Source organism: Nothobranchius furzeri, chromosome 2 (assembly GCF_043380555.1).
Source record: "Nothobranchius furzeri strain GRZ-AD chromosome 2, NfurGRZ-RIMD1, whole genome shotgun sequence".
NCBI classification, from domain to species: Eukaryota; Metazoa; Chordata; class Actinopteri; order Cyprinodontiformes; family Nothobranchiidae; genus Nothobranchius; species Nothobranchius furzeri.
The window spans coordinates 59,605,740-59,624,716 of NC_091742.1; the positions used below are offsets into that span (position 1 = coordinate 59,605,740).

Here is an 18,977-nt window from a genome sequence, read left to right on the forward strand (position 1 = left end):
CGCAGCAGATCATGACCTTTAGGTCAAAAACAGTACATTTCATGATGCTACATAGGTATGTAAAAAAATTCTGCTTGTGTTTTTTTGGATGCTTCACAAAACGTGCTAAATCCAACTAAGAAATGCTAATTAGCTAACCCAATATCAAAATAAAACCAGCGTTGTCGTGAGCCGGGGTGAGTACTCTCTCTTCATCAGCATATCTCTGAGTGTGTTTGCAGGAGACGGAGCGGCAGCTGCTCCTGATCTACTAATCAGCGGGTCGACTACTTAAGAGGGATGGTGAACACAGCTTGACGCCGGAGGGTTGCTACTGCTTGGTAGTTTCCAGCCCTCGTCCTAGTCTCCAGGTTTTTTCGGATTACTCTAGTGTATTTTTGGCTCACCCTCAGGTACTCGATACTAGGGTTGTCACGGTAACCGGCATAACGGTAAACCCCGGTAAAAAAGTTGACAATAAAAATAACCGTCCAGTTTTTAAAAAACTAAATTATCTCGGTAGGTTTACCGTGGCCGCGGTTTAGGCGCGATGACCCTTACCAGCCACCGTCGCTTCTGTTGAAGATCCCGCGCGCCGCACACGCACTTTTTAGTTTGCACGGAAGCTGAAATAATGGCCGAAGGAGGAGACCGCAGCGCCCAGGACATCCATCAGCCCTCAAAGAAAACTAAATCAGAAGTATGGGCGTATTTTGGATTTCTGAAGAATGCCGAGGGACAGTTAATAGAAGACGGCTATCCCGTTTGCAGAACGTGCATGAAAAAAGTGTCTGCAAAAGGCAGCAACACTTCTAATCTAATGGCACATCTGCGTGACAATCACCCACGTCTCTACAGCCAGTGCAAGGTAAGTTAACATTAGCATTTTAGCTTAAATGCATGACGTGAGGACTTTTGGCTGAGGGAGAATGCAACGAGTCACTATATACTGCAGCTGCAGCATCCTCTGCCAGCATTTAAACCGTGTCACGGACACCCCCATATTAAAATGATGTTATGCATTATGGCTCCCATGGCGCAGATGAGTTGGTCGCCACTGCTCACCCTATTATTATGAATTTAATAATGGTTACTGCTTGATGACATTTACCCTAATCTGCAATGATATGATATATCGTATTAACTTGAAGGACACAAACCGAGGACAATAATATTTTCCTGATATAGTTTTTTTTGTAGTTGTCTGAAACTGTAACACATTTCTGGCACTATAATTAGTACATTTAATACCCTCGAAGTGATCAACAACGCATAGTTATAATGAAATATTGGAATTAATGGGAAATATGCCTTGAACTTCCTTTAAAATGCCCTGTGAGATAATACATTTTTTGCCAATCCTTTTCTTTGGAGTTAGCAAAAAAAAAAGGTATAGGCAAACACATCGTATGTATATTGATATGAATAGTTGAATAATGATAATGATTCAAAACAATGACATGGATATTTTTTTAATATATTTTATTTTTGTTTACAGAGAGGAGCAGTGGGACAGACAGCGAGGCAACGGAGTACTGCTACTGGATCATCAGTAACACAGACACTTGAGCAAGCATTCCAAAAACAGACGGATTATGTGCCTGCATCCCAAAAGGCTCAAGAACTGACTGCAGCCATCGCCTATTTAATAGCAAAAGACATGATGCCTTTCCGGATAGTCGAGAGACCTGGCTTTCTGAGGATGATGAAGGTTGCCGTACCTCATTACAAAGTGCCTACACGCAATTATTTTTCTAAGACTGAAATCCCAAAAATGTACAACGCAGTCAAAGCTGACGTTAAGAAGAGTTTGGCTCAGGGTGAATTCTTTGCTGCCACTACTGACTTCTGGACCAGTGAAAGAGGGGGTGGTCTACCATACATCAGCTTTACAGTTCATTTTCTCACCCCAGACTGGCAACTGGAATCACATTGCTTAGAAACTCAGTTTTTTCCAGAAGTTCACTCTGCTCAAAATATTGCAGAGTTTTTTGAAAATATGTTGGAGGAGTGGGAGATAAACAAGACAGATCTGGTCTCCGTAACCACAGATAATGCAGCCAACATGACCAAAGCCTTTGAAGAGTTTCCAGATGTGTGGCTTGGATGCTTTGGTCACAATTTGAACCTGGCCATTTCAAAGGCTCTGAAAATACAGAGTTGAAACAGCGGTAAGGACCTGTCGTCATCTTGTCCAAGGCTTCTCACGGAGCTGGAAGAGAAAGAGAGGACTGAGAGAAAAGCAAGCTGCCCTCACCTTGCCACCGCTGGCTCTCATCCATGACGTTGTGACCCGATGGGGATCGACATACAAGATGCTTGAGCGGTTTATCAGCCAGCAGCAGGCAGTCTGTGCTACACTGGCTGCAGAAAGAGGAGCTTGGCATCTGATGCCCAAGGACACTGACATAATTGTCATGGAGCAAGTCTGCCAGCTCCTTGAACCACTAAGCAAGTTTACAGATGCACTTTGCTCAGAGACACGAGTGACTTTATCAGCCATTAAGCCAGTTCTTGACCACATCACTGGTGATGTCCTGGAGGAAAATGAAGCGGAACCAGCCCTGACCAAGCAGATGAAACAGGCAATGAGAGAAGATCTAAACAACCGGTACACAGAGAAAGCAAAAGATGTCATGCAGATGGCTTGTTTCATTGACCCCAGGTTCAAGAATAACTTCTTAGATGCCCCTGTGGATGATGTAGTTGACCGCTGTGTTCAGGAGGCCTTGAAGCTGACCCCTGTACAAGTCAAGCAGGAACCACAAAGCACCAGCAGTAACTCTACAGCAGCAGCAGGAGGGAAAGGCCTTGCTGGGTTACTAAAAAAGATTACCTCAACAAGGCAGCAGCGATCTGAAGAGGGTTCAGGTCCAGCCACCCCAGAAGATAAAGTGAAGGAGGAAGTCAAAGTCTACATGTCTCTGCCATCCATTCCAGCTGATGATGATCCACTGGTGTGGTGGAGGGGCCATGCATCAGAGCTGCCTCATCTTGCCAGGCTGGCAAAAAAGCTTTTGTGTATCCCAGCAACTAGTGTTCCATCAGAGAGAATATTCAGTGCCAGCGGGCACATTCTTTCCTCTCTTAGATCACATCTTAAACCAGAAAAGGTTAATATGTTGACATTTTTGCATTTCAACCTGAAGTAAATGGTCATGCATGCAGTCATGATGCTGGTTGCTGGATGAAGCATCTTACTTGTTGATGAAGGAAATATACCATTAGTTCCTTGTCATTGATTTGTTTACTTTTTCAATGCCATTTATATTTGAACATTTGGATTTGATTACATAGTGTAGTAGTTATTTTAGTAATTTGTTTAAAGTGGCTATTTATTTTAAATACATATTTTTTTAAGGTTGACTTGTACAGTGCTCAAGTCAAGTGTGGACTGGAGTTTTAGATTTTCATTTTGATAATGAAGAAAACAAGTGGTGTTTCTTTGATTTGTTTACATATTGTTTATGTTTTGAATGTTTGGATTTGTATAATTTAAACCTGCACTACTGTAACATGTTCCAGAAAAAGAAGCTATTTGTTCCTTGTGAAAAGTTGCACTTTGTTAAGGCTTTGTGTTATTTTAGGTTTAATAAACACTGTTAAACCTTTTCAAAACTATTTCAGTTTGTGTAGAACAGGACTATCAATGCTTTCTGAACATATGCAACATCGTTTAAAAAAATACCGCGATAATACCGAAAACCGTGATAATTTTGGTCACAATAACCGTGAGGTTAAATTTTCATACCTTGACAACCCTACTCGATACATCAGGATTACTCACCCAACTCCATAGGACTCCGGACCATCTCGCTCTGCAACATTCATCATCCATCCGCCCTGACCGACCCACTCTCTCTCGACCCCCACGCTCCCTCTCCAGCTTTGCACACCTGGATCTACCCTGGCTCACTACCTCCCCTCACTCCCCAATCCTGTCAACCCCAGTAAGTCTTCACTCTGCACTATTCAGTTTAGACTTACTCCCCAGGACTCACCTGCCTCTGTTCTCCCCTCCAGACGCTGCATTCCCGTTTCCAGTCCACTGAACTTCCCAGTGTGCCTTTAGTAATTGTTCTTCCAAAATCAATTATTTTTTTCCATCCATCTGTGTTCGGGTTTGATTCTGCATGTCTTGGGTTAGACACCTCCCCCAGAACATGACAAGCGTTGCCTTACAAAGATCTGTCCTGATTAAAAATAACTTTATTTAACAGCGGGCATTTAACGGTAGCCCTAACCCAAACCCAATTTTTAAGAAAAATTTATAAAAGAAAAAACATCACATTAAAAAGTAGACAACCCATAGCATAAAGCAGCGCTCGTTGCCATGACGTAACGGAGTACGGTTCTGTTCCAAAGGCCGTCCTTGTTCCCCTGCATTCACCAGAACGGACTTTCTGGCGTACTTGCCAAGAACTACTTGTCAAGTATGCAAGAAAGTACTAGCCTACATTGGTATTGAAAAACAGCCCATGTAAAAAAAAAAAACAAGAAATTGAAGTGAAAGTTGAACTCTAAACACAAGAGAGCCCCCTAGTGGCTGGATGCTGTTCATCATTTATCTTAAGTCCCACCTCATTTTTGTAAATAAAACAGATTCCTGACACAGAGAATGATGAGCTGAAAGTCATTTCATTTGATTCAGAAAGATCTTACCGTGCTGCAGCATGTTCTAATATTAAAGGATACTATGCACATTTTTCATATTTTTAAAGAATTTACTTGATCTTGTAAGTGCTAAACATCGACATATATATATATATATATATATATATATATATATATATATATATATATATATATATATATATATATATATATATAAATATATATATATATATATATATGATCCTTTACAGGGTTAATGAAATGTCACTAAGACACTGATCGCCCTCTGTGGCCAGAATACCACACTTGCAACTTCAGAGTGCCGGTCCAGTCCCTGTCGGACTTGAGAAAAAATGAAGCTGACATACCTGGTGCTGCAGTCTGCTTCCTGCGTGTTTTAGATCATGAACACAGCTAATTTGTTTGATTTAACAATGAATCACTCCTCTAGAGACTAATGAAGGCTGGGGAGACATTTACGCAGTTAGAGTAAGGTGTTAAAAAGACAAACTCACAGCAAAGAGAACATTTTTGCTTTTGGTTCTACTAAAGGGACACTAGGGGGTGCTAAAAGCAAGCCAAAACTGCCATGTCTCCTTTTAATTGTTCTTTGATGTTTATCTGCAGGTAACACGCCATGGTGGGACGCTCAGTCCAACATCCAGAGTACACAGACGTCTAGATCCATAAATGCAGCACAGTGTAGGTGAATACATCTTGTCCGTTTGTATGTACCCCAGTATCGTAGTTATTGAAAATATTTTAAATAACAAATCTGAAATAACAAATGAATTCCCTGCAAACTACATGTACCTCTAGCTGTAGGTGAAAGGTGTGAAAGTAAAGAAAAAAAATCTCCCCTCCCTTGATTCCTGACATCTTTATAGCAGTAAGGGGCTACAGTGCATGACCTTTGACCTTTGTAGAAAAAATAGCACCAACATGTTAAATGAGGTTTTTGTTTTTCCTGATGTGATTCTGCAACACAAACTTTGGCAAAGTTTACTAATGTTAAAAAGCAACAGATTTTTTTTTAAATTCGAGTGCCAACTGAGATTTTATTTAGAGGTAATGAAACGTGCACATTGTGCATTCATGCTATGAGAAGACTGCTGACTATTAGGGAATTTTTCACGTTTCCTGTTCTTTCCACTTGTCTCTGGGATGCTTTTTTAAAAATCTCTTTCGCTGAAAATGTTGCCAAACTGCAGCTTGTTTCTGGATCACAGCGAAAGATCACCAGCAAGCTGCATCAGGTTTTAGAAACAGTGGATTTAAAAAAAAAGAGACAGAAACACAAGTCACAAAAGTTGGATTTATGAACAATCAGAGTCTTTTAAATTTTCCTCTTCGTTCAAATCTCAGAAGGTTTGTTTTTGCTCAGCATTTTTTAATATCCTCTTTTTATCACTGAAGTGAATTTCATAAGAGAGAACGTTTCTGTTCCTCTTAAACTTCATCAACAGGCCTACAGTTTCTGAATCTGAATTTTTTGTGCAAATGTTTGTGCACGACTGATAAAATGATCAAGATTAGAGTTTTTCAATTAATAATTCATGCCACTTTATCAGATTAGAACACATGAAGACAAGAACAAACCAACTGACTGATGTGAATTTATTATGAGATTGTATTCAGGAGCATCCTTCCTGACATTTGTTGCTGGTTTGCATGTTAAAATTTTATATATAAGCACAAAAGTAGACATCTATATACAGATACAACTTGTTAAGCTAAAAAACTCATAAATTTTTATTACAAGTTGAGTTTATGCACCGAGGCTGTAAATCTAAACAATCATAAAGGATTAGCATAAAAAAACTGTCTAAAAAACAGCTTTTTGTTTAATGAAATTCTATTTTTAACTTAGATTTTGTTTAAAAAGTAGCTCCATTCCCAAACAAGAATTAATCTCAGCTCAAACTAAGTACGGCAAGCTAATAAAACAGCATTATCAGGGCGGAGACCTGCTTATGGTAGCCAAAAGTTTACTTCTAATCCAAAATCACAGCTCTCCGCGTTCCTGGAGTTATGTGTGGGTGACGAAATTGTGCACTGTACAACAGGCCATAAAAGCCTTTGAAGTCATCGTGTTCTTGACTGTTTTCATGGAAACGTAGTGGGGGCATGTTCACAGCCAAAAGGATCAGCCGGGTCACCTGAGCTCACTGTCTCACACGTGACAGTGTGATCGGAACAAGCATGAATGAGTTACCTGATCAAGGACGAGACAAGAGCTCCGCCGAGGAGGCGCTGATGAGGACTCTGGTCGACTGTAAAAGTCTTTGTTTCTTATTAACTATGAAGGGAGAGTGAAATGATCTGATTATCTAAATAGCTGATAAGACAGAGAGGGTGGAGCTATAGTGAAAACCGTTTTAAGTGGGCTTTGGCAAAGACCTCAGATGAAATGCAGAACATTGTCAGTAAACTTACTTTAACTCACAATAAGTAGAGCTTCTTTTATCTTTTATGGTCTTTAATCTTTTGATGTGGAAATGTGATGAACAATCAATATTTTACCTGTCATAAGTATCTCTTTAAACAGCCTTCGTTTGGTGAAATAAAGAATGATTCTGAATGAGCTAACAGCTAGCTAGCCGGGGCGGGGCCAAAACAAAACAAGTGGGCTGGTGTCATCTTAACTCCAATCTGAAAAACTTTACTGTAAAAAACATTTACATCACCTACATCTGAAATTTATTAGCTTTTAAAATAGAACTATAGAGTTATTTGAAACTAGAAATAGCATCAGTGAGCTAGCAATAACAACTTTGTCATATTATCAGTGTTGCCAACTGTTTTTGATGAATTAATATAACTTTATGCTTTAAGTCATACAATGAAAAATAATTCAACTCTTTGTATTCCGCTTTTTTTCGGACTCCACAACGTGCTCGCAAATCAACAAGATATTAAATCCGATGCCTAAATTATAAATCCATATTTCTGTAGAACTCAATTATCGTTCATTAAAGTAAAAAGAAAAGTGGCAAGTCTAACATGACTGTTGTGGAGCTCCAGCTGCACAAAAATGACCTTCATGCCAAAGTCGCCAGAAGAAGACCTGTCCTGTTTTCACCGCGCACAAGTTCATCATAAATTTGTCAAAGATAATCTGAAAAACTCTGACATATTTTACCAAAACAGCTTCTAAAAAGCATTTAATCATAATAATGAACGTGCTTAGAAGGAGCACAACGTCCTGAAAGCGACATGCCACCAACTGAAATTCACATTATCCCAGTGCTGCAGGCCGTGGCACGTGGGAACGATCCACTTGTGAGACAAACAACCAGGAACCGGCTTCACACATCATCTCACTCTGCCTCTCTCCTTTTCACCTTTTCTCACCGCTGTTCTCCCCGTTGCCTTGGAAACACATGAATGAGTCACCTCATCTCTGTTCATCAGAGGTCAACCAGAGGACCGAATCCCTCTCCATCTGGACAACACGCAGCATGCTTCACCTCTGAGTTTCTATTGATCAGTCTGATTAAGTCATCTTTATTTGTTTGTAATCTAGTTTTTGTTCCACCAAGCGGCTCAATCTGAGTGTCTTCACCTTTAAACATCGACCGTGAGGTTGATTGATCATGAATAAGTGTTGAAATGGTAAGGGTATCACATTTAAACAATGCCAATCAATCTAACGCTGAGACACGACTAGATCTAACTTTTGTTTATGATAGCTTCTGAGTGGCACGATGTGAGCTCACTCCTGATAGATGAACACATTTGAAAGGTGTGCTTTTAATCAAAATCAGCAGCTAAAAGAGAAACCATCACACGTTTTAGAGCAAATCATCCAAAAGTATCAGCGGGTGGGCCGAATTGGTCAACAAGCTGCCTGCTTGGCCTAATATTTGATTGGCCAATCGAACCACCCAAACATCAGATTTTTTTAGGGTTGTGTGAATGCAGCAACTCCAACATTTTGTTTTACTAGCATCAAGTGCATCAGAATTTTAAAAGATTAGTGTTTTTATTTTATTTATTGGAAACATTTCAGAAAATCAGTACCAACAGGTCATCGCTTGTGCAAAAATCGGAAATCGGTATCGGCCCTCTCTGCCATTTATCTCCAGACATGTGAGCCACTTGAGAAGAAAATCCTCTGCGCACAGAGGAGTCAGCTTCTTATTTGGTCATGGTTATGTGCTGATAAGAAGAAAGGTTCGGTTACATCCAGGAAAAGAAGCTCCTGACTTACAGACAAACCATCAACATTTTAGAGCTAACCTCACACAGGTCCAGCTCATTTCTACACACTGCAGTGCCTTGCATTGGACTATTATTTATTTTATGCCTTTTTCGTATTGTTGTATTCATCTTATTTATATATTAGAACCTGCATATAGCTCTTAATTTAGTTACAATAAAACGTTTTAGTTCAAATTCTAACATAAGAGCCCAGCTGCGATTTCAGAATTTCGCTCCAGATAAAATCTGAAGAGCCAAAGAAATAAACAAATAAAACAAACATCATAAAAAGAGAAAGCTTAACTCACCAACTATAATCCCGCACGCGCTCACAAGTCCGATCTCCTTCTTGAGCGCGACTCCTCCAGACTCCTTCTCACCGGCAGCATCCTTGGCAGACCCCGTCGTGCTGCTCCGTTGTCTCGGTCCGTCCGTCATTTTGATGAAACTGTTTAAAAGTTGCGTTTGTTCCTCGCAGCACCCGGTGCTGGCCGTGCGCTCCTCGCAGCTCGTGCGCCAAAAGGTTATGGGCAAAAACAGAAAGGTGCAACAGGGCAATGTCCGCTAAAAAGTGCTTAGCTGATGATTGCTGCTGCAACAACTTCTGAGAACGACTCGTTACTATTTATTATAATAATACGATGAAAACATTAACTGAAAGAGGCGAAACAGCGCTGCAGGATGTGGTTCTTTCTATCTTTGTGTCTGCAGCAGATTGTCTCTTAGAGCAAAAAAGGCGCATATTCCAGTTAAATCCTGGGACAAGAGCTTTTATTTGGGCTTCAGGTGCAACAAGGAAACAAACAAAAAAGAAATAAAAAGCGCTCACAGGTTTCCAGGCATCTCCTTTATCCACAACCAGAAAGCGTGGAGCAGCTGTGGACTACAGAGACATCAAGTCCTCTAATAAGACAACCTATGGCTGGGTACATATACTCTGTCCTTCATGTGATCATAGCACCGCCCCATGTCTGCCTTTGCTTTTCCTCCTTCAGCTGCAGGACCCTCCCTTCTTCTTTAAGTTTCCTCCCATCAAACATCAGCTGTTCCTCCCCTGCACTCAGCCTTCAAACCACAGAAAACACGCTTCTTCCAGCTCCCCGTCTCTATATGTCGTCACAGCATGTGCAGACTTCCATTTATTATTCAAGAGGGAGCAGAAGCCTGAATCTAAATTTAGCTCTTTGCAGACAGACGTCACAACTTTGATTCATGCTGCAGAGCATTGCAGAGGGTGCAGGCTCCTCACAGGGTTCTCTTCAAGTTGTTTTGGTCCAACTTTACCTCGAGGATGGTTTATCATCCACTTATCCTGTAAAAGAATAAAGCTATTTCCTCATTGTGGTCAAATAGTATTTGATTTCAGTGCAGGAAAACACGTTTACGATGCTAACTCTTTAATATATTTATCAGATTTTTTTTCTAATAAAATAGAGACACGGCTATTGTTGGGAGGGATTGGTTGTTTTTGTTCAAGGACACCAGTACAGAGGCTGGGCTCTGGCAAGACTAAGAAACCCTTTTACTCTAATAGCATCTCCTGGGATTTCACAGAAAACGTCACATCCGCCTGAGCGACTGCTCACATATCCTGACTGTACACCAGCTGCTTTTGCCACACAGAATATGGTTCCTGCAGTATTTCCTTTTACATTTAGGGAAAACTCCTGATGCGTTTGGGCGAGTGAGACAGGAAGTGGCACCCTCACTCACTCATGCCGAGTCATCAGGAAACATATCAGTGGTATTTTGCTGACACACAGCACACGCACAGATGCCACTGTCTTTATTGGAGTCTTTAAAAAAGCATCACTGTGTCACCAGCAGTGGTGCTCCTAAGATGTGGCCAGAGGGGGCCATGCCCACCCCAGGTAAAGAGTTAGTGCCCCAATCGTCCCCCAGGGAAACCACCAAAAGCACAAATCCCTGTAGATTTAGTGGATATGTTTATTCTAAAACAATTACATCTGAAACAATAACTGAAATAACGGGCGGCACACTGGTGCAGTGGTAGGAGCTGTTGCCTTGCAGAAAGGAGATTCAAATCCTGGCCTGGGGTCTTTCTGAATGGATTTTGCATGTTCTCCCTGTGGGTTCTATCTGGGTACACCATCTTCCTCCCACAATCCAAAAACATGACTGTCAGGTTGATTGGTTTCTCTAAAATTGTCCTTAGGTGTGTGTGCTTGATTGTTTGTCCTGTGTGTCTCTGTGTCGCCCTGCGATGGACTGGCCTGTCCAGGGTGTACCCCGCCTGCTTTCCAAGAGATTGCTGGAGATAGGCACCAGCCCCTTGCAACCCTGCGTGGATAAGCGGGAAAAGAAAATAGATGGACAATGACTGAAAGTACAATGCACAGCTAGGCTAAACTCAGAGTTACCACTGGCAGTGGCGCAAAAAGTAGGTATGCAGTGCATGTGACACAAAAATATTTGTAGTCTGCATTTCCTGCGTTTAATAACAGCTGCGTTTTTGTCCGTTTTTGCATCTGCACATGACATGACTAATAACAGAGAAGCACGTCAGAGATTAAGTGCCGCTCTGCTTTTATGAACAGAATTTTCTGATTGGCGTAAAGAACACATGATATTATCAATCACAGGTCATGATCTAAAGTGGGTCGGTCCGAGGTTTAAAACTGCCCCGGGCCCAAAGCCCTGCAGATATATTAAGTTTCTATAAATACCAACAACAAATACATAACAGCAGCTGGATTCTGCTTTGTTCCTTAAATTGAGGCACGTGGTTTTGCAGGTTCGCCTATTATGTGTCTGGCCCCCCCTCCAAAAGTAGGTAGTTGTGCCCCTGACCACAGGGGTGCCACCCCAAAATTTCCATTGGCCCCATGAACATTTGTTTTTAGGGCATGACTGGTTACCAGTATCTACATATACAGTTAAAACAACCTAGATCAGTGGTTCCCGTACTTTTCAGACCCACAAAATAGCATTTGTCAAACCATACAACCCCAGACATCTGGGATTTGACAACACAAACATGCAGAAAAACCTAAATGAATTCACCAAACTACTTCAGCTCCTATTCACTTATATCCAGTTATGACAAACTTGATACGCTTTTGTAGCGACTACGCTATAAACACAGAAATTGGTTTTCAGTTTAATTTCGATTTCTAGAAATCATCTCAAGACCCTCTGTGCAGTTCTTGGTGACCCACAGTGGGCTGGTGGCTCAGCTTTGGGAACCACTGACCCAGGAATGGAAATGTAGAAATTAGAACAAGTGTGGTACATTTTCCTACCTGAACGTTAATAATACACACCTCATTTAGCAGGTGTTCACCTCGGGTGATTAAGAGTTCTTACCTTGCTGCTACATGTTCAAAAACAAATGAATCCTCTACACTCTAACAAATGAAATGTTGAATGTCGGCTGGTTCCACTAAACCTACTTTTACTTTCGACGCACCAACAAATACTAATATAAGTATTTATATTTAAGCATCTAGGTGTGGTGGAACCAGCTGACATCACCTGGTAAAAATAATTTCAACATATCATTTTGTACAGTGTGTGTTTAGTTGTAATATGATGCTTACAAACACCATAACTAGAGAACAGGCGAGGTTGAGAGACTAAGTGGGACATTCTGAGTGTGCAGAGGGACAGAGACGTATTGGTATAACTCTTTTGTAATTTAATGTTTAAGTAAGAACATATGTAGTCCAAAATTTAAAAAAAAAACACTCAAATTGAACATGGTTTGATGTTTTGAGAAATGTTGCCCTCCGTGGAAGACATTCAGGACTATTACGTTTAATTAAATTATCCTCATCAGAATTACTGAGAGCTTTTGGAGGAGGATGCTCATGTTGATAAAAGGGTCTCCAACACTCACAAAGTACTTAAAAAGTCACATCAAGTCCCAATCTTGTTCAAAGATTTGATTTTTCTTAGAAAAAAATGCAAAAGCAGTTTTCTTTTGACGTGATCAAACACCACGATGCTCTTTGTTCTCACGGGTGTACTGATGGTTGCAGAATGTGTTCTTGATCATCTTCGCTCACTGATTAAAACCAAACTGCCTCTTTTCTTTTATGATTGCTTGTTTTCTTCTAATTGTATCATCTCAATCAGGTAAAATGTGTTGGTAATGGGTTTAGGAAGTGGCTTTCACCATTTGTGCTGATTAGGTGAAGAAGTGATGCAGTTAGATAAAATGTTTATTATTCCCCACTGATCATCTTAGTAAAATAAAGTCCTTTATTTCCTTCAGTTTGTTAGAATTTCACTAAGCATTAAATATATTTGTAAGAAATGTTTAAGAAATGTTTTTAATCCTTTTAAGCTTTGCTCTCATCAATAAGCAGCTGAAAAGATCCCCGTTTTTACTAATCATGTGTCCTGCGTATGCATTGTGAAGTCAGAAGCCTGTCTGTAGAGTCAAAGGTCCTCCTATCAATGAATTTGTCCTGTTGAGTTGGGTGTGTGTACCTTTGATTAGCTCACTGGAGCATTTGAGCAAAAAGATAATGTGAGGAAACGTGCTAAAGACAGCAGAGGCAAGAGGAGCTGACAGACACTATGGTAGTTTCCCTTATAAAAAGTGAATAAATAGTGTATAGATACCTTATTCGTTAAACTGTTAATACTTTATAAATCATTAAAAAATACCTAAAAGAGACCAGGTTTTTGCCAAATAATGAGCGGGGTCTGTTACCCTATTGGCCTATGTTTCATTTAGAGTTGCTAAAATTAAACCTTTCAGACTACCTTGTAAGAACAATGGCCGCTTGCAACCTGCTCAAACTAGCCGTTAGCCTGTTCATCCAAGGTCATGCGTCGTGCTGAAGAGGAATTCCTCTAAGAAGATGTCAAAAATAAATATATACATACACACTTAACAAAAATATAAACACAACACCTTTGTTTCTGCTCCGATTTTTCATGAGATGGACTTAAAGATCTAAAATTCATTCCAGATACACAATATTACCATTTCTCTCAAACATTGTTCACAAATCAGTCTAAATGTGTGATAGTGAGCACCTGTGCTTTGCTGAGATAAGCCATCCTACCTCACAGGTGTGCTACATCAAGATGTTGATCTGACATCATGAGTAGTGCACAGGTGTACCTTATACTGCCCACAATAAAAGGCCTCCCTGGAATTTGCAGTTCTGTCTCACAGCAAAATGCCACAGATAACTTGAGGGAGTGTGCAATTGGCATGCTGACAGCAGGAATGTCAACCAGATCTGATGCTTGTGCACTGAATGTTCATTTCTCCACTATCTATCTTTAAGTCCATCTCATGAAAAATTGTAGCAGAAACAAAGGTGTTGCGTTTATATTTTTGTTAAGTGTGTGTGTGTGTGTGTGTGTGTGCGCGCGCGTGTGTGTGTGTGTGTTTGTGTGTGTGTAACACAAACAATACCTGCACTCTTACACCAACAAGGACACCTCGCACAGCATAAAAATAATTCAAACGGTTGTTGTAAAAACATCATTTGAGTCAGAGTGACGATTCCATGTTATCCAAACGAGGTTACTTTTGAAAAAAATCTCTGCTTGCTTTTATTTGATCTCCAGATCTCTTTGCTCATTCCATTATTTCCTGCAGAAATCATTTTTAGATCAATAACATCTGTGCGCTAAAGAATGCATCCATACAAATGGTGGCACAGGTAATAATCGGAAGGTTGAAGGCTTGAGTCCACTCAGTTTGTCACTGTCGTTGTGTCCTTGGGCAAGACACTTTACCCCCCTTGCTTGCTGGTGGTGGTCAGAGGGACTGGTGGCGGCAGTGCTCGGTAGCCTCGCCTCTGTCAGTGCGCCCCAGGGCAGCTGTAGCTACATTGTAGCTCATCTCCACCAGCGTGTGAATGTGTGTGTGAATGGGTGAATGACTGATTTTGTTGTAAAGTGCCTTGAGGGGTTCCAGGACTCTAGAAGGCGCTACATCAAATAGAGGCCATTTACCATTTACAAATGCACACACATCTGTCCTGACCAGGTGACGGATCGAATGGTGTAAGGAGCTGATATTCTCCTGATAGAGCTGTTAATTATTAATCCTGCTGCTTCAGGTTGTTTGCTGCTCAGTGGCTGGAAAACTGGAACAATAACCTGCAAACACAAAGGTGGTGACTGTGGTGCCAGGCTGAAGAAAAAAAGCAAGATGGTGAGGGTAAAATGAGCTCAGGAAGGTGACTTTGGATCTTGCTGAAAGCCAAAACACATCTCACAGAGGAACACGCTTCCTAATTGCTGCTGGAACTTTCTTTTTGTCCTAACCAAAACAAAACTTGCCAAGAAAAATGTTTTAAAGTACTTTTATATACAGATAATGTAAAGGTAAAGATGTGCATGTTTGCTTTGGGACAAAGTGACGTCTAGTATTGATCCAAATGCGTACATGCACTGCAAAAAGCGAATCTCACTGTTAGATTGATTTGCTGGTTTTACAGGTGTGGAGCACTCATTTAATAAATACATTTACAGTGGTCTCTTGTAGGAATGAATGCCTTGTGAGGAAACAAAGCACCATTTTTAGGAATTAGAAGTGAGCCACATCACAGTTGAGCTTCACTTATTTGGACATCTCTCCTCTGACTGGCTAGCAGCAGCATGACTCTACCCCTGATTCTTCATTTTGCAACGTTGATGTTTTATCTCCACAAATAACACAAGCCTGGAGGAGCTTCTGCTGTGTGGTGAGGTTGCTAATGCTAACAGTTAACTTTCAATAGATGAGACGTTCTGCGCTGTTTCCTGGACACTAAACCAAAAACAGTCTTCCCCATCCTGATTCAAGATGGATGAGTCCATGAAAGTTAGAGCAAGTAACGCCTAAATTAACTTGTTTTTGCTGATAACCTGTATAGATGAGTGTCTAATGGTGCTGTGCACATGTGTAATCATTAGTGTGAAAGTTTAGTGCAGCTTACTCTAAATTTAATATTTCAGCCCAAAACCATAATTCTATCTCCATCTTCAGGTAAAAACTCTGCTCCACATTTTTGTAGAACCAGCTGTGGCTGATGGCTAAGCTGAAAAACGTGACGTCAGCAAAGTACTTTGTGCACCGCACTGGTCTTCGGGTGAGGCAGCCGCACCTTCACCTGGCTCAGCCACTCACCTGCTGATAAGACACATTAGCGCTCGGAGCCGCTCGCCTCCTTGAAAAAAAAAATGCTGTCCTCCCCTTTTCATCTAATTATCATGGTTAACAGGAAATCCTCCAGAATGCTGCAGAATCTGTGTCTGCTCTGAGCAGCAAGTCTTGTGTGAGTGCTTGCTTATGCCCACGTGCTGGTTAACAGCTAGTTTTTAGATTGAGAAACTCCGACAGCGCACGCGGAGAGGTTGAGAGGGGTGCGGTTTACCACTGCCTCCGTGCCGCTCTCTTGGTCCGCCAGGAGACGCCTCTTTCAGAAGCATTTTCCTAACAGGAAGTGTGGATGAAATACGTCTCCACCCAGGCCTTGACCCTCACTTTAAGTGACAGTGTGACGTACTAGATCTGTCAGGAATTTCTAATCAGAAGCTAATGCAGGAGATAGGTAGCCTGGCAAGCCAGACTAAATAAATGTATTATGTAGTCTGGCAACGCTCCATTGACGGCTCTCGGTTGCGGGGCAGGTTCTACTGTTGTCTTTCAAATGATCTCCGCATGCTGCTGGACAATGAATGTGACATACTCACCGCAACAGCTATCGGTAAATGTGGCGGTGCACAGTTAAAGAAGGAGAAAACACATCATTTTTTCTAAAAAAAGAAAAAAGCACTTAAATACATCTATCTGCTCCTGATTCTAATGAAGCCCAAGTTCTAATAGTCCAAAATCGATGTAAAAGCCGTTTCAAACGAGCTGTCGCCATCTTGTTTCACTCTGTTGCATCATCCCACCCACCAGGCATATAGAGTGCCCTGATTGGCCCACAAAGCGGATAGAGCTCTGTGATTTGTTCACTAAGTAGATAGAGCACTATGACTGGCCCACCATTATGGACCAATCACAGCTCTTTATGTGTTTGAAACCCCCCTGGAGAGCTGTGATTGGCCAGCCAGAATGCTGTTAGGAGATTCCAGTGGAGCGTTCCTAGACCAAACTTTGCAAAGCAAGAATTTGGTCTAGTTCACTAGGCTAGGAGATAGGTGTAGGAGACTAATTTCATGTTCTCACTCAGAGTGAACGATTATAATCAGAAATATTCATTGAAATGTTTTTTCAGTGTTCCGCACCTTTAAGAATCCTGGCCAAGCAACTTGTGCTTACCCCACTGGTAGATTTGTTTTACTCAAATCAAGAAAATGTAGTCATGTATAGGAATATTTACTTTATTTCAAGTGGTGCTGTTTTTGCTGATAAGATGATTTTCCCTTTTAGACTAAACATAATACAATCATTTGTTGAAAATAACTGATAGCGTACTCTTAATTGAAACTTTCTGCATACTCTGATCCTTGTCGTCTCATATTCTGAAAGCTGAAGCTGGAATTCTCACGCATTAATTATATAATTTTTTTGTATTTTGATCATGTGATGAGATTTGACTTCAAGTCTAAAGCTTCTGAGTTTAGAAGCAGCAGAAGCCAATTAGCAGAGAGATAAAAGAGGAAAGATCACTGTGGGTTAAAACCAAAAGTGACAGATTCATTTTACAGAAAGCCTGATGAGAGACGACGCTGCTCACGTCCCTAAAGCCGTAAAAGGAGCCTGGACTGCAGCCTGAGTTAGTCAGTAAAATAGAGCTGAGCATTCCCGAGCCACGGATGTCTCTTCTATCTCAAGATACAACATAGAGATGGTTTTGTGTATTATTACTACTACAGCTACAGCGGGGAAGTTTAAAACACTAAACAGAATTAGCATGCTAATGTTTATGCGTTCCTGAAAAGTCTGGATTTGGGTTTCATCTTTCAAACAAACTCTTCTTGGTATCCTGCTTCCTGCCTGGCGGCGTGCACTTGGATTTTTCACCTTTCCAATGACCCTTTGTATCTAAAAGTTGAGATTATTGATGAAACATCTCTTTTTGTACTTCTGTTGCAGTTTGGTGGGAACAAATACTCCGAATTTCAGCCAATTTTGTTAGGAAGTAAGGGACCATGTTTAAATTGTTGAAGTGGCATGGTGCTGCGTCGGTACAGGATCGGCTCAGGGTCCTTCGACTGCCGATGGTGTTAAAGTAGTTGATTGGCTGAACATGAAGCTTACGGAAGTGACGTTATCACGTTATGATTTTGATTGGACAGAACAAATTTGCGGTCGTAGTCTTAGCAGTTGTAGTCCTGCAGTCCAAAAATCAACACTTTTAGGAGAAAATATGTTAGAATTTCTAAAGGAAATGTAAAATATAAGCAAATGATAAACTGTGACCCTCAAAAGCTCTTGATGTTGATGAAATGGGGCAAAATAAAATATAAGAACTTTATTGAAAGACATCAAGCAATATTTTGAATCAAAGAATGTATTTAGATAACAACTAAGGAAATATACAGACAAACTCCACATTAATACAAACAGATATGGCTTCGCATATAAGAAATGTTCTATTTTTTGTCAGTCCGATGTTGGTTTTATGCAGTTTCACATTCTTTACAAAACAAAGATAATATGGTGTTTTATTAACAAATTGCAATTATAAAGAAAACATTTAGGTGTTAACAAACAAGAATTCATTAACACAACTGCTGATGTCTTTCCAAAACGTATGTGTGAAAGCAGAGTAGATTTTCAGTAATGTGACGTCATCGGCAGTCGAAGGACCCCGAGCAGATCCTGTCCGACATGCTGAGTAGTTAGAGAGGTCACGTCAAAGAATAAAAATAATTAAGTTAATTAATAAAAGTGAAGTTTCCATATTTTCTCACATTTTTTTTACATTTCTCCACTAAGGCCCTGTTCACGCTAAACATAAACCCCTAAAGGATATTTCTGTCAGAACTTGGCGGGATTGCAGTGCACTTTTATGCATTGCCAGCATGTTCTCCTATGCCTTCAATAGTTGTGCAACACAGTCTGGTAACAGTCCTACTGTAGCTTCAGTTCCAGTTAGGGGTTGACCGATTTATCAGTCGGCCGACATATCGGGTCACTATTTATGCTTTTTTACATCGACATCGGCCGATATTTGCCCTCAGTAAAGCCGATTTAAAGTCAGGCACTTCCTCGGGCAGCCCTGTGGTGTTGCAGAATTCAACTCTGAATTAAC

The 18,977-nt window shown here is 40.7% G+C and overlaps 1 protein-coding gene across 1 annotated transcript in view; it reads right to left on the minus strand.

The window, feature by feature from the left end:
- The window catches only part of slc7a8a (solute carrier family 7 member 8a), a 29,059-nt gene extending 19,604 nt beyond the window's left edge, over positions 1-9,455 (minus strand). The window contains exon 1 of the mRNA XM_015946787.3: positions 9,105-9,455. Within this exon, the coding sequence (XP_015802273.3) occupies positions 9,105-9,234 (130 nt within the window). The 5' untranslated portion in view covers positions 9,235-9,455. The remainder of the gene's footprint in view (positions 1-9,104) is intronic.
- Positions 9,456-18,977: the final 9,522 nt, after the last annotated feature.